Consider the following 21,255-nt stretch of genomic DNA (forward strand, 5'->3'; position numbering starts at 1 on the left):
CGATCGGACAACCGGTCGAGAACGTTTCGGCGGCTGAGGAACGCTTTGCTTCTTCGTCCCGTAGCGGAGCGACTTCGATCGCGAAATTCGAAGTCAAGGTGCTCTCGCGAATGGCCACCTCGTCGCGAATCGGTCAGGAAAAGCACTTTTTGCCAAGAGTTTTAGCGAGCAGACGGTGCGGTTCGAGTAATTCTCGAATAACACCGGCTGCTGATAGTCATTCGAAGAGCGCGAGTATTCGAGTTGTTAGGTATAGATTCTAATACGTAAAGATAGATTCGCCGGTGAGGGGTGATCGTGTATATTTAGAAAAGTGCTCGGCTTGCCAGAACCAGAGAGATCTCGACGCCGTACGTGATTTCTTCCACCGACGATTTTCTCTATCGACAAGCGGCGTATCCGCCAATCTATCCGCTTTTCAGATATTCGCGTCTCGGTGTTATTTTAGCTCGATGATCGCCGATCGTATTAGGAAATGGGATATCGGTCTCAAGGGAGAACGTATCGGTAAACTCCTCTAGGTAGACGGCTTCCGTTCGAAAATCAAACGCGGACTCGAGATTCTTTCTCGGCTCGATTCGACGATTAGAAAGAAAGTAAAGAAACGAGAGCGAGAAACTCTCGTCGGAACGAAAAACTTATTTTCGCGCGCGGTACGCCGTGGCCAAGACCCACTTTTCGCGTACCGTTCTACTTCTCCCTGTCCCTATTTTTCTACCTTTCCTCGCGAACACGATTTTTTATCGAGACGATCTTCGCTCGATATTATATTTCCTCGGCGTCCGCGCGCGAACCGTTTCGTCCAATTAAATTCGATATTTGCGTTTCAGCGATACGAACGAGCGCGCGTCTCGCACGAACTTGTCATTGCCAAGGATCTTCGATCGAAGGACCCCCCGTCGCGATTTCCTTCGTCGATTCGTCGCAAGTCGAATTTTTCTGGCGCTACAAGTCGCTTATAAATGTCCACGTACGTTTCTTCGATCAAGGATCGTTGAGGCGGATCGCGAAAAAAGAAGGAACGAATATCGATCATTGGATCGGCACGCACGATCCATCTACGATATATTTGGCGAGTGAGAAAATTAAGCGGCGCTATTTTCACTTCTAATTTCGCAGATCGTACGTCACTCTGGCATTCTTTTCATATGACTGGTCGATGATCGTTGTATACTGCATTACATAAGGATTAGTTTCGTACGCGGCGTCTATAGTATACCTACTTTTTATAATTCTCGTTACGAATACGAACGTCGTTCGTGCAAAGAGATCGTATTTTCAAACGTGCGAAACCGTGCGCCGATGACATTTCAATGTCAAAAACGTACAACACGAAAGTATTTACGATTGACTCATCGAATCGCTTTTTTTATGGTGCATAGAATAACACTCGGTCGGAGGGTCTTGCGACAGAGCGAAGAACGTACCAACGCTGCGTAGGTGGAGCGACGACGGAGGAATGGAACTCGGTAGGAAAACAGAATCGGATAATTATCGTCGTAGGTGTAAGTTATTAATCGTTCCAACGTTTCAAGATCAACGTTTGATCCGATATTGCTGCTCCGGTGTTACTCGTAGTTTACTCGATAAGTTTAATACTCTTATAAATCTTGTAGCGAGTGGACGGTCAACGTGAAGCACAAAGGAAAAGGTAGAGGTGGAAATGAAAATATTGGGGCGTAAAGGACGGTGCGTCGTAAGGTCGCATTGTTGTCTGGTTGCATCTAGGTGCCCTCGAACCGCTGCCTCTCTATATACAAGGTAACATTGTCGTTGTTCTCTTCGGCCGTCGTATAGCCGACTTTCTTAGTCTATGTGGGTGGCGGTGACGCGGAGGTGGAACCTCGCAAAGATACTCGGAGGGGTGTTTCGGTGGCGGTGGAGGTGGTAGACTCGCGGAGGCGAACTCCACTTCGAATCGCCGCTGCGAGATTTCGTGCGTTTAGTTGGCGCGCGGGGCCCCGGCGATAGGGACGGGTGAAAAAAGAGGGAGAAGGAACGAGCGACGGCGCTACTTATAAAAAAGAAGAAGAAGATAAGACGAGAAGGATAAACGAAAACGACGAGAATAATATAATAAAAGAAAACGGGAAAAAAGAGTGACGACCACGCAGTGACGACGACGACCACGAAGACGACGACGACGACGACGACGACGACGACGACGAAGACGAAAACGAGCGATACCATTGTTTCTATTGGTTATCAATTTTTTTCTTCTTTTCTTCTCCTTTTCTTGGCAGTTTCTCCCGTTTGCGAAAGCATTTTGAATCCGGTGCGAACGCGTGTGTGAACATCGTTTCAAACAATTTTCTACGAGGAAAGTAAAGGAAACCTCTTCTCTCCACTTTGGATACGCGGGAGTAAGTCTCTACCTCAAGTAAGTTGGAAGATTTCATTGACGGGACACGTTAACGTCAAACGTGCGCGAGCGAGCGAAAGGAGCCGATCGTTTCAAGTGTTTCGGAGTGCGTCAAAGTGTTTTCTCTTTTTTTCTCTCTCTCTCTCTGTCTCTCACTCTCTCTCTCTCTCTCTCTCTCTCTCTCTCTCTCTGTCTCTGTCTCTGTCTCCTCGCCCCTTCGTTCGACGAGTGCCCAGAGTGTTCTCGCATCAGGACTTGTCATTCGTGATTCCGTGGACGAGAGCATCTTGTCGTAGACGAAATGTCGTAGGCGTGCTTATGTAATCTCGTTTTTGTCTTCTTTAAATCAGACGTGAGAAACGTCGACTCGAAGGAAGAAAAGTGATAGCGGTCGAGGATACGCGCGACGCTCGAAAGAGAGAAACGAAAGAAAACTCTGTCTTTGGACGGAGCAGTGCCGCGAGCGAGTCGTCTTTCTGCTCGAATCGCGGAAAGCTAAAAGGAGGAAAATTAAAAGAGGACTTACATACGGTGTACAATGCGACGTTATCGCATTGGCAAGAAAGGCGGAAATTCGTAGTGAAGGAGCGCATTGAGCAGAGTACGGCTTTCTTGACAAGCGTACGTCGCTAAACGACGCTCGACTTTGTGACTAATCGCCACGAGTCTCGTCGCGTCTTGCTGTCGCGAACTATTAGTAGACTACTATCTAGGTATCTGGGCTCGGTGTCCGCGTATTTTTAGGAGAGCGTAACGCGAGGAGGAGCGGTTCGTCGCTCTCCGTCTATCCTTTTTACCGCGGCTTTCATCATCGTCTTCGGAATAGTTGATCGTTCATCCGTTTCTTCCGTACTCGCTCTTTTCGCCTTTATCCCTGTCCTTTCTTCTCCTCCTCGATATTTGCTCCAATTGTCTCTAGAGATTTCTCGACGCGACCCTGCCAGCGCATAAAACGCGGCGTGGGCGCGATCTCTATAATTTTCCTACACTCCTCCCGGCGAAGCACCGAAAAAGCCGCACACAGAAAACCTGCTAGATTTATAAATATCTCGCATTCCCTCGAATTCCATACTGTCAAGAGAAATCTTCGATCTGGCTCTCTAATTTACCGGAGACTTTAACCACGTGTAATTATAACCCTCTTACTCTTTCGTCTCGTCGGTTACGCTCGACGGGACATTTTTTTCGCTATATGACGGAGAATCTGCTATAAATTACGCAATGATTTATTCTTTGAAATAAGCTCGAGATGTCTCTCGAAGCGAGCACAGACTGCGCGTCTTTGAATCAGTCTACCAAAATATTCGCGTTCGAGTTGAAACGAGAAATAGATACGCGAATGCTCGGCGCATCGGTCACCTAACAATTATAACTTTCTAGGTCGTCTATAGCGTGTAACGTTTAATATACTCGTGGGCAAGGTGCGACGTGGTTGAACGCGTGCGTACTCGCTTACTTACGTGTGCAAACTCTTAGATAATATTCTCCTTGTGACCGTTGAAAATATGAATCATCGTCTTGCGTTCGAAATCCTCCGACGAATCGCAAAGTCTCTTTTGGCTGCGTTCGCGCGGACGAACAACCCTCGTTTCCAGAGGATATAAAATTATGTATGAGCGCTAAAACGCACGTATCGTATCGAGCCTGAAAATCCTTTCGCTTTTGCCTTATCTCGAGATCTTGACGCGCGCGATGTGCGAAGTACATGTTATCTAAAGTAATTAGCGACGCAATGCTATTGACCTGCTTGAAAGTATTCATAACGATTGGCGATCCCAATACTTACCTGCAATCCGTTACAATGTAGTATCTGTTACGAGGACGATATGTCATCGCGTTGTGTTGCATCCCAAATAGACATATGTATAATTATACCAAGATGGGCCAACTATTACGGTCTATAGTCACGAAGAGTATGAAGTTACCTAATTTCAAAGCCACTCGATGACTAATTGTTTTTAATTGTCGCATTAGATCATCGTACCTCGATGAATACTCATCAATATGCATACTTTATAAAGTCATAGTCCTTTGTCGTATTCTGCTCATTCACGGACGATCGTCGTAACGTAACGTCTCCAGAGACTCCCTTTCTTTCCCGAGCAACGTGTAACCGCGTTAAAGGTATTAACCGATCGAACAAAGCTCGCGAACGTTATATCGGCATTTTCAAACGCGTCCCTTTCGATCTTCGGTCATTCCCTTCTTCACTTGGCACACATAAGCCCGCTCTGTCGAAAGTGTGCCTCCGACAAAGAGCAAGGAACTTTAAGGTCGACGCATGCTCTAGTCTTTCCATCGACGAATTTATTTCGGCTATAGCGCTATTTTCGAGCGAAGCTTTCTTTGGTACGGTAGAAACCGTTCTCATAAAGATTCTAATTCATCGATCTCGTTACCACTGTTGCACGAGCAACGGTCGACTTTTTTTCCATAGTCGTCTGCCATAGAACGATATTTAGAGGATAGGTTATTCGCGTTTACGTCCTTTGTTTTTCAGCCTTAACCGATACTTACTACCGTAATCGATCTTAACTATAACCGACGCGACAAATTGGTGGCTGAAAATCAGACTGCAGAAAGGGGTGGAATGCGAATGGCGATTACGAAGAGTAGCGATCTCGAGAATGCTTCTCAAGGGCCGGCTGCCAAGTCTTACCATGACGTTGTAATACTTGGTCCGTTTGGTACACCATTTCGTTGGTTCCCGCAGCCGTGCATCTCGCACGCATCCTTTCGATCTCGTCTAAAGGGGTCCTAATTAAACGTTATTTCTTCGCATTGTCGAGCGAGTCGACAGGTGTCCGTCCATAATTCCTATTCCAAATGCAAATTTAGATTTATAGCGTTAGAGAGAATTTTATCGTTTGTCCGCTTTATGGTCTAATCGTACATACGGTTTTCTTTCCTCATTAATCATCGAGAGAAGCTCGACGAAGATGATTTTTATATAAATTTCACGACACGAGCCTCTCCTCCGTCATTCCCACCTCTTCGGTGCTTCTCGGCTTCTCGTGCTTATAATTTATGTTCCCCGAAGGTTGTCGCGTTATTTCAGTTTTATGACCTGAACGGTTTCCAAGTCGCAACCGGTAACGTCTTACTTTTTCTTCATCTTTCGTTAACATTCGACGACTGCAATCGTTCAGGCGTTTGTTGCAATACTTTCTGTTAACTACTAACCGTACATATATATACATGTATATATATATATATATATACGCGCGCGCGCATATGTATACTTTACGAAAGCATTTCATCGTTCAGGAGTGATATTTTTTGAAGGAAAAAGTGAAGTTTCGAAGACGCGACCATAACACGGTTAGAGACCGCGCTGCTCGCTGCGAATATCCACGTTCATAGAGGCATATGCCAAACATAATAACCGATTATCAAGATAACCAGTCCACCTATTTTCGAGCCAAGAGTCGTTTTAATAATAGAGGCCTTACGTCACCCTACAACCTTGGGTATCTTGGAAAATATGCTCGGAGTAACGGATTCCACGAAAATTCGCCGTTCTACACGCTCGATTTACGTTCGATGCTCCGATCCGCTCTGATCGCTCGATCTTTTCAAGCTAGGGAGCTGATAATAACTCGTCGATTCTATATGCAGGTCCTGAAAGAGGCGACTCGAAAGTTAAGACGGAAGAGTCGAAGAAAGAGATTGGATGGTTGTGCCGCAGGTCGGTATCCTTGGCTCGAGGATAAAATAAGTCCTAGCGCGAAGATAGACGCAAGAGAGGAGGAGGAGGGGGAGGAGCGTAGCGTTGAGGACACGCGAGGTACGATCCTTTGGGGATTAGCGGGTAACCAAAGGAACACGGGCGCCCCGTAAACATGGGGGTCGCCGACGATTTCGCACCGAGCTTCACCCAGAAGCCTCAGCTTCGGCAAGAGGACGACGGGAATAGGCTGATCTTCGAGTGTCAGCTGGTCAGTTCGCCGAAACCGGAGATATCTTGGTTCCGTGGCGAGACGGAACTCAGGGAGGATGACAGGACAAACTTCAAAATGCAAAGCGTCGGGACGAGCAAGTTCCTTGTCGTGCTCGAGCTCGATGACGTCATCGAGACCGACGCAGGCTTGTACAAGGTCAAAGCCAAGAACAAGATGGGCGAGGTCGCGGCGTCTATCAACCTGAACTTCAGTCGTAAGTCACGCACCGTTTCACTTCGCACGCTACGATGCGCTCGTGCGTTTTGTTCCAAGGTTTATTTTTATCCGAGAAGTCGAACCGCGAGAGCGACTTTACGATGACTCCCCTTTACGATTTTCACTGGTCTTAAGAAATTTTTAGCTTTTAGAGATCGATTCAAAGGCACTTGCTAACCCCAACGAAACGCACGACCACGTTCCATTTTCGTCCCCGATTATACCTTCCCGAGGTACAATATCGTCAACTCGGACTGTCCAAAACGTTTCATTCTCCTTTCCAACGAATTATCAGTCATAAATGCTCACATTGTATTTTTCAGCTGTGGATGAGCCTAGGGAGAAGTAAGTTGCGTTAAACGGAGTATAGATTTATAAGCTCCAGGCTCCTTGTTTGCGCTAGCTTTACGCTTTTTCACGTCTATCGCGTTTCTATCATTTCATTGTCATCTCTCGCAAGTAATACATGTGTATATCGCGTATGACGCTTTTTTTGCTTTTTCGTTCTAGCTGCTGAGCAACCATTAATAAGGGGGTGAGTGCTTCTATTGCGGATTAACGAGCTAGATTCGATGTGCTAATCTTTAGGAATGATCTAAATTGCTCCTTATGTGCTACTAATTGGCCTGTTTTATTGATTAACCTCTGCACGCAACCCGGTTTATCCATTGCGATCACCGTGCGTGATTTTATCGAACGATCGCAAAGTTGGTAAATAATGCGATCGAAGAGGCGTGAAAAGTGTGCGAGCAAAAATAGCCGTCTTGGAATGCGCAGCTATTTTTATACGCTTTCGGCAATGTTCGCGCGTACCGATAAGAATGCTATTCCAGATTTAAACTTTCACATCTATCTCTAGCCAGTGTAAACGCATATACTTTTGCTTAGAAACCGAATGCGGAAATAGAAGTCAAACTAGATACGTACCTGCGTCATTTTGACGCGAGATATTATAACGATCGGTGCTTCTGGAGATCGTCATATATGGAAACGTAAATACCGAACCTTGGATGAATCTCGATTCAGAGAAGATCGATTTGGAGGTTGTAAAAACGGTAACGCTTTGCTCTTTGCTTCGTTGGAGATTGTAAACTTGTACGATCTGGCGCGAAACACTCGACGTACCCCTTCGTACAAGCGTCTCGAGCGGGCAACTTAGTTTTCAAGCGTTAGAGATCTGAATCTTATTTAACGTAAACATTTTTGGGCGAGCCAGGCGAACGAAATTGGGTCGGGCCGACGCGATAGCTCTTTTCGTTGGACGGCCAAGAGAACGGGAAAGGGTTATCCCGCGGAAAAGAGTCTTTCTTCTTTTTTTCTCTTTCTTCAAATCGCGTCACGAAGCGGGAAAGTTGTTGGATTTATTCTTCGGTTCTACGAGCAAGCGTTTCACGCTGAAAAGTTGCAACGAGTTCTAACGGATATTGATACCTGCGATCACGTAAAGAGAGAATTTGCCGATCGGCGCTTGAGAAAGCCGAACGGAACAGCTGCAGCCTAGTTCTACGCTAAACTTAGCTGCAACGTGTGTTTCGCTCAGGCTAATGCACTTGCCTTTCAAACTCATCGAGTACCCGAAGATCGAGGATACGTCATCGAGATAGTTCTTTTCGAAGAGTCACGTTCCATTCCAACGTTCAGCGATACTTCAAAGACGAGCCCTCTTTTATCAATTTTATTTCATTATTTCAAACGCTGGCAAACGCAATGTAAATTTTTCATTATTACGAACTAAGTGGCCCGATCGATGATCGCGAGGGTGCATTGAACTCGACGAGAAATTTCAACGCGTTCTAACGTCTCGCACGCGGTAACGCCTCTAGAAGGAATGGTCGAGCTATCAACGGAGTTACATAAAACTACTTGCGCTATCTGAGATAGCTAAACAAAACGTCGACTATTTCTGGCAACGACGTGCGAAAATTGCGATAAATTTTCAACTGGCTTCGTACCTACGTACGATCATAAGACGACTCTTCTCCATTATCCGGTCATCACTTGCCAGCACTTCCGCGAGAGACACAGCGATACTTTGTTTTGTTTGCTCGCTGTAACTTGATTTTACGATTAGGACTTTGCGGTTTCATTTGAAAGGCATATTAATGGATCGCGGTAAACTTTTAAAGTGGCTATTAAAAGTATGCGTAACCTTCGCCCAAATCGCATATGAATAAATTCAACGATTTGTGTATTAATGTCGCTAAAAGCTAACGTTTCTGCGAAAGAGAATGACGCGTGACGATTGATCGTTGCTCGCCGTGTGTCGGTTTGATGTTACTTGTGTTTGCATCGTTGATCATTATTGTCTCGTGTTGCGGGAACGGAGATAAAGAAGAACTTTGATCTTTTTACAGACAAATCGATGGCATTGCACCAACGTTCGCGAAAAAACCGGCAATTCGGCAGGAGGACGATGGTAAACGATTACTTTTCGAATGTCGCATTACCGCCGATCCCACACCGAAAGTCATGTGGTTTCACGATGGAAATCCGGTTAAAGATTCGTCGAGGCATAAGGTCAGACCTTTCGCCGATATTTTACTTGCGCGCTGAGATATTTCCTTTTTTAACTCGAACGTTTGTCGAATCCAGCTGACCGTCGATAAAGATGGCCACTCGTACTTCGCCACGCTGGAAATAAAAAACGTGACCGTCGAGGATGCTGGCAAATACAAGGTCACAGCGAAGAACGAGCTCGGCGAGTCGAATGCTACCATTTCCTTAAATTTCGATAGTAAGTATTTAAGCGATGCGTCTTGTCGTTTGCTACGTAATCAAACACATAGTTAAGATCCACCTTACACCGGCCTCCACTCCTTCACATTCTTGCTCATTGACTTTCTTCTTAGGAAAGTGGAAAAGAAAGGTGTAATCTGGATACGAGGCTTCTAATACTTTCATTTCATTTCATTCTTACCTCGACTCGGGATGTATATCGACGATTACACACGTTTTGATTCTTCATTCGCTATTCATTCTCTATTTAATTATCTTTTGTCGATCCTTTTCTCGATGGATACGATCATCTTTTATTCTTTCTTTCTTTTCTCTTTTTTCGTCTATTCGCTGTTTTTACTTTTTTCTTTTGTTTTTTCTTCTTTCCCCCTATCCAGCACAATTATTTTTTAATTTATCTTTCAATTATCTTCCGTCGATCCTTTTCGCAATCGATACGATCATCTTTTGTTCTTTCTTTTTTTTTCTCGTTCTTTCGTCTATTCACTGTTTTTACTTCTTTTTTTCTTCTTTCCTTTTATCCAGCGTAATTGCGTCCAATATTTATTTTTTAATTTATCTTTATCGTAAGCACAGCCGTCGAGTTACGAGCACGTATCGATGTCGGCTCGACCGAGCCCACGATATACAGCCCATTTAATTTAATCAACTAAACGTCATGAAAAACATCGTTTGGAGATATTTCATCATTACAATGTAGATAGCAGATAAGAATTAATCTATAACTACAAATGCTGCTTGAATGACGTTTTCATTCGATCGCACCTCGAGCGCACTTTCTTCTCAACGAAGATATAAATATTGTCTCGAAGTTTCGTTCGTATTTCGAACGTCGTTTATCTACGAAATGATCCACGTAAGAAAGCGCGCAAGATGCGATCGTCGATTCGCCTTATACTGACGCTTCGTTAGGTTGCTGCAGTGATGATATTTATCGATCTGTACTTGTTAGTCGTGTTTGTCGTGTGTCATATTCATATGACGATCATTAAACGATACAAAGCTCACAAAGTTTTAAGTTGCTTATTTTGATAAAACATATACATACCTGTAATCATGTACATAAAACAATATCATAAAATTATATGCAAATTTAACTTTAGAAAACTCTAATAATGTAAATAGCGTTTTTACTTGTGTGTTTCGTAATACGTTTCTATTCGCTATTTTATTCATTTTTTCATTAGAGCGTTTGCAAAGAAATAACTTAATTTTTTGTGACGACACACACACACACACACACACACATATATATACGCACACCACAATAATAGATTAATTTGACAAAACGAGGCAACTCATTCAACGATCACGATCGTTTGCGGTTGCGTTTTCGTATGATAGTTTTCGATCGAAGGAATTCGCGCGTTCGCGCGTGCGACTTCGTATATAAATATCCGTTCTATCCTACTATTTGCACAGCTTGTAAAAGAAGTTGTTGCACGTTACCGAGTTTTCGAGAAATGCAAGCAACCTAAGCTATAAGATGTCGGTTCGATAGGCAGGTTTTTCCAGATAATCTTTGTTCTACGACTGATATCGTATTGACATTTTATGAAACGTATGGTTATAGAAGACCGTTGTCTTCGAGCTGGTCGTACGATGTAAATCGTATCGTTGTCATCGTTTAACCGGTCGAAAGATAATCTTTTTGCACTTAGGTATGTCAATAAGCCGAATCGATACGTGACTCTTGGTTGTACGATAAAGCGTCGAGCGTATAATAGTTTCGCTGCTGTGAGAATACTCTTAGATGAAACGTCTGACAGTAGCGAAAGGATTAAATACGCGAAGCGAATCAAAATGATTTAGGTACATGTATCGAAATTTCAATCGTTTGTGCTAAAATAGGCGACGAGGCACCCGTACCCGAAGACGGTATTAAACCGACTTTCACCGAACGACCGGTAATAAGACAATCCGACGACGGTAACACCATCACCTTTGAATGCCGATTAGCCGGCGATCCAAAACCCAGTGTTAAGTGGTAAGGGATTCAGTTTCATTCGATCATGGAAATACTCTATCGGAATCTTTTATATCAAATCATGCATGCGACATATGGTATCCCAAAGATATGCGGGAACATTAGCGCACATTTAGCGTTATGTTATTCTCTATTATTCTCCAAGAAAAATTACATTTGAATGTCGAATGACAGTGTATCTGCATGGCGCGTAACGCGTAAAAAACAGGTACCACGGTAGCGACGAAGTCAGAGAAGGTGGGAGATACAAGATGTCGTTAGAACTCGATCAGAAGCTATATCATCTCGCGCGGCTAAGGATCGACAACGTAGCGAAGGAGGACGCCGGCGAATACAGGGCCGTGGCAAAGAACAAGCATGGCCAGGGTGTGGCAACTATTAATTTGAACTTCGAGGGTGGTGACAAGCTCAAGTAGGCATTGAAAGTCTTATAGCGCGTCAGCGTCTTTGCGCGTCGTTTATTATTCCATCGAGACGATGTCACGTATCTTCACCGCGCTGCCCCGACTACTTTACCATCTATCATTTTGGGATAATCGTGGGCTCGTAGCACGATTGTATTTTCTAAATTCGTACGTTTAAACGTGAAAACAGCGCGGTGAAGATACCTCGGTGAAAGGAAATGGGGGAAGATTCTATCGTTTCCACGCGAGCCGGCCGGATATACGTAGGGGTTGGTTTGTCTGAAATGTCGATTTATACAGAATACCGGACGGTAAGCCACCACGATTCCCGAAGAAACCGACGATCCGCCAGGAAGGAGACATTCTGATAATGGAGTGCATCCTAGAGGCACATCCGGTACCGGATATAACTTGGTATCAAGGGCAGAAAGCGATAACCGACAGTCGTCGCGTCAAGATGTCTCGCAAGGCAACCGGCAAGGACACCTATCTTCTCACCTTAGAGATTATGAATCCTACCAAGGCCGACGGCGGAAATTATCGTTGCAACGCGTTTAACAACTTTGGCGAGAGTAACGCCAACATCTCCTTGAATTTCCAAGGCAAGTCCCTTTCGAAGGCCCGCCCGCATGGATAAAACGGACCAACGGAGGAAGAGATCTCCTTCGTTTTCATTATCTCACACGATCCATCTTGCATGTCGCGAACCATAAACTTTGACCACGCGTTTTTCTTCGTACGCGTACGACCAAAGATCGTGAGATTTCTTTGTCATTAGGATGTATTCCTTCTATCCGATCCTTCTTTATTTCTGCACGTTAAAAACGTCCTCATTCCATGTCGTCCTTTCGTAGTAAGCTAAATCAGATATAGAGGTGAGTAAACAAAGATGCAAACGGATCGTGAGGTCCTTGTACAATGGCTTCGTAACCAAGTGTGCTTAACTTCTAACTTCATCGAAATTGCTGTACATGTTGGCTGGTTAATGCCAACACGAACCGCGGTTTTTTATTTATGTCATTCCGGTAAAAAATAAAACGCTACACCGGAATCCGAGAACGATCTTTAGCAAGTATATCTAACTATGGACCTTTCCAAGATACAGAAGAGAGCGCGGGTTTTGCGCCGTCATTCATCGAGAAGCCACGTATCATTCCGAACGAAAGTGGAACCCTGATCACGATGAAGTGCAAATGCAAGGCGAAACCGAAGCCAGAAGTCACATGGTTCCGTGGCGCCAACGTAGTCAAAGAATCATCGAAAATTTCGATACAGACGAAAACGGTCGAAGAAGATGTGTATGAGCTCATATTAGAAATTAAGGTCAGAGACGTTCCCTCCTCCTATTACTCTTTGACGACTATATCAGTTTATGGTTATGTAGTTATATGGTATAATAATGTAGTATAGAAACACCAAATAAATATTGTTTCTACTATTTGCTTAGGATCCTGCGGCACCAGACGGCGGTACTTACAGGTGTCACGTACAAAACGAATTTGGCGAAAGCAACGCTAATCTAAATCTAAATATCGAAGCTGAGCCAGAACCAGAAGGGGATGGTCCGAGTTTCGTGGAGAAACCACGAATACAATCGCAGAACCAAGGTAAACTGGTTATTATGGATTGCAAAGTGAAAGCAAATCCAAAACCGGAGATAGTATGGACCCACGCTGGAAAAGTTATAAAAGAATCGTCCAAGATCTCCATCAGTATCGTCAAAGAGAAGGAAGATATTTATTACATCAAATTGACTCTGAGTGATCCTGGCCCTGAAGATTCCGGTCTTTACAAGTGTAATATCAAGAATGCTCTTGGGGAGCTTAATGCCAATCTAACGTTGAACGTTGAAAGTAAGTTTAATCGTTCTCTAATATGTGTACGCGCGCACACACACACACACACATGCTTGGTTCTATGACTATGATATATCTTCGTTTTCTTCGTACTTTCAGTTATACCTGTAATTAAGGAAAAGCCAAAAGTCGTAAAAATTGTAAAGAAGAAAACGGTAATAGTGGAGTGCCACGTTCTTTCCAAATTTACACCAGAATGCACTTGGTTCAAAGAAACACAGGCTGTTAGGGAAGACACTAGACATAAATTACACGTTGAACAAGTCAAAGAAGTTAGTATCGTTTGTTGTACGTATAATCATTATCTCCAAAATTGTCCTCTTTTCTAATCGTAAATCTAAAAATGCATAGGGAGAGTTTGCTGTTAAATTAGAAATTGAACAAATGTCGAAAACCGACAAAGGTATATATAAATTGGTCGCACGTAACGAAAAGGGCGAAGCTACGTCCCAAGTGGTCGAAGTGACGGAAATAGTTGAAGAGGGTGAAAAACCACAAATTACCACTGGTCTCAAGTCGGCGGTAAATATCTAGCAAATTAATATTTCTATTGAACACGTTTACATTATCCTTATTGCGTTTTAATATGCTATGCATTATCTGTAGACGATTGAGGAAGGTAAAACAGTCGAACTTATAGCGAGCCTCGCGCAACAAGATCGTAAAGTTACGGTCGTATGGTATAGGTAAATAATGACTATATTTGATACAAAAAGATTAAACGTTATATAAAAATACTAATCGCTCTTCTTATGCCACATAGAAATGCGCAAGTAGTCAAGGCCTCCAAAGATATCATGATATCTTTTAATGGCGTGGACATGAAGTTGACCATTAATTCAGCTACAACAGAATTATCTGGCACGTATAGAGTTGTCGTGAGTAACGAATATGGCAAGGACGAATCATCGGCGCATCTTGTCGTCAGGGTAAATAAAAATGCTATATTTTATTATATCCGGGACGTTAGGCCACCGTTGTTCTCCTTTTCGTTGTCGTTTTGGGTAATGAATTTTGTGATATATTCTTTATCGTACCTTTGTTCACGAGATTCCTATATTCTTTCCAAATGCGTGACTTGAATGCAATGTTTTAAAATTCATCCTCTTGTTACGAACGATCTATCGTGGATCGATTGTTTAAACATGTTGCCCATGTTAAATACGTTTGCCCATGAAATTAAAAATCCACCTTGTATACATTATATATGTCGAACCATGATGTGATAATTCTCTACCATGTCGCATGCACGTCCTTTCCCATATTATAGAAGAAGGAGGAAGAAAAGAAAGAAGAGGAAGAGGAAGAGAAAAAGAAGAAGAAGGTAGAAAAGAAAGAAGAGAAGAAGGAGGAAAAGAAGGAGGAAAAGAAGGAGGAGAAAGTAGAAGAGAAGAAGATAGAGAAGGTAGCGAAAAAAGAAGAAAAGAAGGAAGAAAAGATAGAAGAAGAAAAGAAGGTAGAACCGAATTATACATTTCCCATGTTTCATGAATTCGATCGTAATTATCTCCTCCTCTATTTCCCCAAATTTGTATTCGTTGTTTTTGTGACTAATGCGACATCATTACTACATACGCTACAAACAATAACAGAAGAACTGAGAAACAGGCATTTCTTTAATAAGTGAATCGTGTAATGCTCGTTCGCGCGAAATATTTCTTACTATTTATTCTTATAAAATCGTGTAATCTCGAATGCATATCTGTTTCTCTCTTCTTCGTTGGGACAATCTGGCTCTGTTGAAACTTTATCGTTTTACGACACGAAAGGTGGATAATTCGGTATGCAGCAGTTATGAGGATGACGAAGATGATTTTTATGAGGATGAAACGTTGGAGGAAGAGGAAGAGGAAGTGGTGAGTGTAATCGAATCCAGCGTCACCGAGCCGATTGTCACAGAGCTACAATCAGAAAACTTTTCACAAATTGAGGTACACACACACAAAATACACTCTCTACTCACGATTAACACATACACTTTCATATCTTTACAATATTTCGTAACGTCATATTTCACTTTGTCATATTATTGGATCTTCAGTCTACTGTGTGCCTAGTACTAGTTTATTATATCTTCTAATTAATATTTTTCTATTTCTTTTTCTATTTTCATATATTCTCTGCTGTTACTTCAAAAGTATGACGCCTCTATATTTTTAGAACAGTCACTGCTTTTAGACATGAAATTGTATTTTTTTTTTTCAATTATTTTTTTCAAGGATATACCGGATTCGAAACCGAATGGTATCGACAGACCGAGTCTTAAAAAGGTACGATATAAATGTTTATTTTTTTATTTTTTTTTTTATAAAAAGAGACTATTTTATAAGCTTTTTTCTTACGTAAAAACATTTGCTGAATTATGGAATAAATAATGTACGCAAAGAATATCCAAACAGGAACACACGACCGTTTCGACCTTGTATACTATATAATCCATTATCTGTGATTTTTATCCCTGTGATGTAAATCCTCTGTGTTTTATATAATTGTTTGTATCACTTGTGTTTGTCTTGTTCGAACAATGGGACATGGTAAAAGCTTTCTACTTTAAAATGCTTATAGATATGTGATATAGAAATAGCACATAAAATAATTTATCGAAAATATTTTCGTTACCTTATTACTTTATAAAATGATCAAGTAGTTTACTTAAGAATTATCTATCTTTTATTTTAAAGACTATACAGTTCTATAGTTAAGACTTCCTTCTCCTTTTGAATGATCACAATTTGACATTGTTACGCTTTTGTTTCAGAAAATGGAGATTATACAGGTGAGTGTAAAAGCTCGAACGCCAGGTTTTTGGTAATGTATTCGCTCGAATTACGCTTAGAGAGAGAGATCTTTATTTAAGCTAAGAATTTATTTCAGCTAGAAACTATATAACACGTACAGCTTTGAAGCTATTGCATATATTATTTCAAATATTCAAGAAATAAACGAGATAACGTGCGTTTGTCGTTGTTAGCCTTTACATCGTAATATAAGGCATACATTTATCACATCGTTTTTACAGAGCATCGTTCTTAAAATTTTTACTTTACATTTTAGCTTATTAACGATATTTGCTTTTATTTTTTCAGCTTTATACCATATACATTGCTTATTATTATTTGCTTATAATGTAATTTGCTTTTTCAGTGCAGCTTACTCATGCATATTTGTTCTTACAATTTGTACGTATTTTAAGTGTCATAAATTGAAGTAATTATTAAATATTGTACACTTTCCTATATCTTTTTTTGCAGAAGCTGGGTTTTGAGTGTGTATTATATGTGCAAGTCCCCTAAATTTTTTGTTTAAATCCTTGAAATTTATCAGTACTGCATGTTATTTTGTTATCTATCGAATGAGAGTAAAATGAATGAATAAGCTTCATGAATATACGTAAAAATTTTCCTTCAGTTTGATCGTGATAAAGTAAACACGATATACTCGTATAATATCATTTTGATTGGATAATTCGAAGAACGTAAATTTTTAAATCAAGTTCATTTTATTCTCACTGTAATAAAATGTGTTCTCTTGACAGTATATTTAAATATAAATACGTCTGTTTTACGAAACACAGAAAGAAGAAGAGACATTCAACAACGTAGAAAAAGTCGAAGAGAAGAAAAAATCGATCAAGGTAAAAATAATTACTTGTACATTATTAATTATATATGTACATATATATATATATATATATAAACTAAAAACATTATTCATTATATTTGTGAATTGTAGAAAAAACCTGACGAAAAGATCGAAGATAAAAAGGAGGCCGAAGCTGTAAGTACAATTACATATCTTTTGTCGAACATTTAACATATAACAAATTTGATTTACAGAAGAAAATCATTAAGAAGAAAGAACCTGAACCTACTAGTCGTAAGCAGTCTATTAGCAGGGTTGGTATTCTATGTATTTCAAAATATAGAAAAGAGATTATGAGACGTAGCGATTATTTTTTATGTAATTCGTTATTGTTTCAGGTGGAAGCTTTGCGAACGGAAAGTCGTCGTAGCTCTCTAGTTATGACTCAAGAACAGGTATTATACGAAAACATTTATTCATTGTACTTTCAATATTTGTATCATACATCGTTAATTTAATTAATTCATTCATGAAACAGTTATACACATTTTTTTTTCGCACGTACAGATAACAGAAGATGGTTCTACATCACCACAACGTCGCGTTTCTATACAAAAGGTACACAATACATACATGCACATATGAATCTTGTAATTTTTCACGACACAGCGCACACAGACGTTTCATTAATCGAGGGAAAACAGAGCAAATACCATCGTTTAATCAAATCTGTTTTATAATCCATGTGCTATTACATTAATCGATATTAAATTGTTATAGACCGAAGAGGAAATTAAGACGGAGAGTAGAAGATCTTCGATTATCGAAAAGAAGAAGGCTACCGTCGAAAAGGTAAAAATTATAGTATTATTTGTTTATTAATCTTGTTGAATAACAATAAGTAATATAGATGTTAGCATGTCGATTTTATGTAAATTGTTAAAATTTTTATCATTTTTTATTTGTGTCATCATTATTAGTGACAATTGGGTAAGTTTTATATGTTTGATCTTCTTACGTTCGACAAAAGAGGAATTTTATAATTTTTGTGAATAACACTTTATCAATAATTAATATATGTATAACGAATACAGAGAAATATACGAAATGACAATTATGTGAAATATGAAAAGGTACAATATTTCACTAGTATATTTTTCGATGGTCTTTTAGAAAAATGTATCAAGTATAAGATATAAAAAATCTATTGTCACGTTTCCTGATAATCGGACAAAGGTACCCAACGCACATACATTATACATATACATTTGCATATCTTAAAATTTATTTATTTATTTTTTTTTAATATATTTTTGTTTGAATTGGATGTTTAGAAAAGTGCAGAAACTCCAGGAATAGGAGATACATTTTGCAGATCTATTGATAATAAAAAGGTACACTTATCGACGAGTTGATCGACATTACAACAATGTTATACGGTAGCGGATTAAAACTAAATCTATTTGTAGGATGAACCAATCTCGAAACATACGATTCGAACACAAAATTCTCCGGAAATTAAAATTAGGCCACACGCAAACGAACACGATAACGAAATTGAGGTACACAACACGCAAGATGATTAAAAAATAGTTATTTTTTAATATTTTACAATAATCTATATATTTCGCGTTAAATCAACAAATTTTAGGATATATGGGCATCAAAACCTGATTCTCGCGAATCGAAACACAGTACGAATGACGAGGTATAAAATTTATTGTATTTACATTGCAAGTATTAAATTAAAATTAAGAATTAAATCGAAAAATATTACGAATCAAATTTTAGAGTATTCCGAAATTGGCAGACAAGTTCAGCGAACCTAAACCTGACCATGAAATTGAGGTATATGATACACGTTAGAGTTAAATAATACATGAAATATCTTTTTAGTATTTGTTATTTTCACATTAATGTAAATACCTTTAGGATATATGGGCGGTGAAATCAGATACGCCAGTCGTAAAACATACTAAAACTCAGGTATACGGCACAATACACACAGTTAGAACATATATTATCTTTTATGGGTCGTATAACGCAGTATCATTAATCAGTCGTTACGGCTTGCATTTTAGGACATGCCAAAACCATCCATACAATTACATAAACCAGAATCTGAGGATGAAATAGAGGTACCCACGACACCCACGACATTTATATAACACTCATCATGTGTATACTTAGGACACAATATATTTTTAATTTTAAACATGTATAATTTTAGGATATATGGGCATCAAAACCTGAATTTGATAATTCTAGTAAAAAAAATCAGGTAGACGATATATTATTTTTATATTTTTTTCAATAATTATTTTTTACTTAACACACATTTTTAACAGTGATTAAGTAGACACAATGCATTCTTTTAGGATATATCGAGATCATCCTTCGCACCACATACACCTAATAAATCCAGTAGAGATATTAAGGTATCGCATGTCACACTTAAAAATTTGTAAATTTTTACAAAGTACGGTACATAATTTATACAGGAGAACAAACAATTTTAGGATATAAAGCAACCAAAGACAGAACATCGCGAACAAAATATTGCTGGAAAAGTTAAGGTATACATTGCACTATACTCGCTTTTGTCAGCATTTAACTTTTTATTTAGTTTTATATGTTACTCGAAGGAATATATATATATGTACATAAAGTAGCTTTAAATACATAAAATTTTAGGCTGCACCACAAAAGATACTCAAACGCGATTCATCTTCAAGCGACGATGATATAGAGGTACATCAGTGCGATCGATTTTATTTTAATTCACGATAGATTTATTTTTATTTATTTATTTTTTATTTATCTCTATTATTTCAGGATATATGGGCAACTATGCCTGAAACTCAAACACAAAAATCTAATATAAAAGATAAGGTATAATATATTCGCACACGCAATTAATATTATTCATTCGTACATAGATCATTTACTCACACTATGTTTTAGGACACCCCAAAATACACATCAAAAATAAACTCACGCGAGCCTCCTAAAGACCCTAAAGTATATATATATATATATATTGTATATTACATTAATTACATTGTCAGACACGTCCATTATTACAATGTACACTGAAATATATTGTAAATAATTTTAGGAAGCTTCTCCACCGAAAATCACAGCACCCAAAGAAAAACTTGATAAAAAGGACGAGGTATTACGAAATAATCTCATACAATATACTTATACTCGCACATTCTACTTGTAGTATGGATGATTAAGAAAGTATCTCGTTTTAGGAATCTTCAGAAACTGTTCCTAAATTGCATCCTCTCAGACCCGCGAATAAAATTAAGGTACACGATCGTACGACAAATTTATCCAACAATATCACATAGACAATACATTTTCAAAATCTTCGTAGATTGTTATATACAAATATTTTATTTTAATCTTCACAAGTATAGATAGAACTTTGGTTTCAGGACGAAGAAATTAAAACTAATATAACCGCCATTGATAATAAGGAAAAACCTGAGGTACACATATACAATACGTATACGATACATACACCACGTCGTATTTTTTATTTTACTCGATTTAACACGTTTTTATTTTTTTAGACGAAACAAGACACAAAACAAAAAATTGACACACAAACACCAGCAGAACCCAAGGTACACACGACACGATACAATTTTATTTTTATACTTATACAAAATTCTTCATTATAAAATATTTAAAAAATATATACTAACATTTTTTATGCATACGTATCAAATAATTTTTAGGAGGAACCGAAAGTTAAAGCAAAAAGTGTACCAAGTAAATCTGTGGATACTAAGGTACATTTTGACTTTAAAACACTCAGGTTTTATTTCGGTTACCTTGCATTTATGATAAAAGAAAAAAAAAAAAAATCTAATAGAATCGTTGCATTCATTCGTAGGTTGAAACCAAAGCGAAAGCTAAGACATTAACCAAACCTGAGGAATCAAAGGTACACATATTGAACGAATATACAGTTAAACAGTAGATCTCGTAGTTGATTTTTTCTTAGATACATATGACATTCAAATTGTGTTTTTTTAGAAAGAGGAACCTAAATCCACTATTGAAAAACGCGACGCGAAACCTAAGGTACACAGACACTTGCAATGTATTCATTCGTTTACACGCATCGTAGGCCTCATCATATAACCGAGCACAC

The 21,255-nt window shown here is 39.5% G+C and overlaps 1 protein-coding gene across 46 annotated transcripts in view; it reads left to right on the forward strand.

Moving 5' to 3' along the window:
• Positions 1 to 1,934: 1,934 nt before the first annotated feature.
• LOC127066024 (twitchin) overlaps positions 1,935 to 21,255 on the forward strand; it is a 64,196-nt gene continuing 44,875 nt past the window's right edge. For 13 of the 46 annotated variants that reach the window (XM_050999163.1, XM_050999170.1, XM_050999197.1 and 10 more), the window contains exons 1-43: positions 1,935 to 2,380; positions 5,981 to 6,517; positions 7,030 to 7,054; positions 8,874 to 9,036; positions 9,112 to 9,253; positions 11,107 to 11,242; positions 11,451 to 11,654; positions 11,947 to 12,248; positions 12,752 to 12,969; positions 13,094 to 13,499; positions 13,602 to 13,774; positions 13,854 to 14,024; positions 14,109 to 14,188; positions 14,266 to 14,431; positions 14,773 to 14,958; positions 15,272 to 15,433; positions 15,722 to 15,772; positions 16,261 to 16,278; positions 17,077 to 17,136; positions 17,235 to 17,279; positions 17,339 to 17,398; positions 17,483 to 17,539; positions 17,652 to 17,702; positions 17,865 to 17,936; positions 18,419 to 18,478; positions 18,554 to 18,646; positions 18,736 to 18,792; positions 18,876 to 18,932; positions 19,017 to 19,070; positions 19,166 to 19,222; positions 19,315 to 19,365; positions 19,463 to 19,522; positions 19,604 to 19,660; positions 19,779 to 19,835; positions 19,920 to 19,976; positions 20,049 to 20,105; positions 20,203 to 20,259; positions 20,345 to 20,401; positions 20,531 to 20,584; positions 20,669 to 20,722; positions 20,837 to 20,890; positions 20,995 to 21,045; positions 21,138 to 21,185. In XM_050999163.1, coding sequence (XP_050855120.1) covers positions 6,205 to 6,517; positions 7,030 to 7,054; positions 8,874 to 9,036; positions 9,112 to 9,253; positions 11,107 to 11,242; positions 11,451 to 11,654; positions 11,947 to 12,248; positions 12,752 to 12,969; positions 13,094 to 13,499; positions 13,602 to 13,774; positions 13,854 to 14,024; positions 14,109 to 14,188; positions 14,266 to 14,431; positions 14,773 to 14,958; positions 15,272 to 15,433; positions 15,722 to 15,772; positions 16,261 to 16,278; positions 17,077 to 17,136; positions 17,235 to 17,279; positions 17,339 to 17,398; positions 17,483 to 17,539; positions 17,652 to 17,702; positions 17,865 to 17,936; positions 18,419 to 18,478; positions 18,554 to 18,646; positions 18,736 to 18,792; positions 18,876 to 18,932; positions 19,017 to 19,070; positions 19,166 to 19,222; positions 19,315 to 19,365; positions 19,463 to 19,522; positions 19,604 to 19,660; positions 19,779 to 19,835; positions 19,920 to 19,976; positions 20,049 to 20,105; positions 20,203 to 20,259; positions 20,345 to 20,401; positions 20,531 to 20,584; positions 20,669 to 20,722; positions 20,837 to 20,890; positions 20,995 to 21,045; positions 21,138 to 21,185 — 4,353 coding nt within the window. In that variant the 5' untranslated portion in view covers positions 1,935 to 2,380; positions 5,981 to 6,204. Of the gene's footprint in view, positions 2,381 to 5,980; positions 6,518 to 6,842; positions 6,865 to 7,029; positions 7,055 to 8,873; positions 9,037 to 9,111; positions 9,254 to 11,106; positions 11,243 to 11,450; positions 11,655 to 11,946; positions 12,249 to 12,745; positions 12,970 to 13,093; positions 13,500 to 13,601; positions 13,775 to 13,853; positions 14,025 to 14,108; positions 14,189 to 14,265; positions 14,432 to 14,772; positions 14,959 to 15,271; positions 15,434 to 15,721; positions 15,773 to 16,260; positions 16,279 to 17,076; positions 17,137 to 17,234; positions 17,280 to 17,338; positions 17,399 to 17,482; positions 17,540 to 17,651; positions 17,703 to 17,864; positions 17,937 to 18,418; positions 18,479 to 18,553; positions 18,647 to 18,735; positions 18,793 to 18,875; positions 18,933 to 19,016; positions 19,071 to 19,165; positions 19,223 to 19,314; positions 19,366 to 19,462; positions 19,523 to 19,603; positions 19,661 to 19,778; positions 19,836 to 19,919; positions 19,977 to 20,048; positions 20,106 to 20,202; positions 20,260 to 20,344; positions 20,402 to 20,530; positions 20,585 to 20,668; positions 20,723 to 20,836; positions 20,891 to 20,994; positions 21,046 to 21,137; positions 21,186 to 21,255 lie in introns of those variants that run through there. The other 33 variants (XM_050999164.1, XM_050999212.1, XM_050999211.1 and 30 more) reach the window with 27 other exon arrangements.

Source organism: Vespula vulgaris, chromosome 9 (genome assembly GCF_905475345.1).
Source record: "Vespula vulgaris chromosome 9, iyVesVulg1.1, whole genome shotgun sequence".
Taxonomy (NCBI): domain Eukaryota; kingdom Metazoa; phylum Arthropoda; class Insecta; order Hymenoptera; family Vespidae; genus Vespula; species Vespula vulgaris.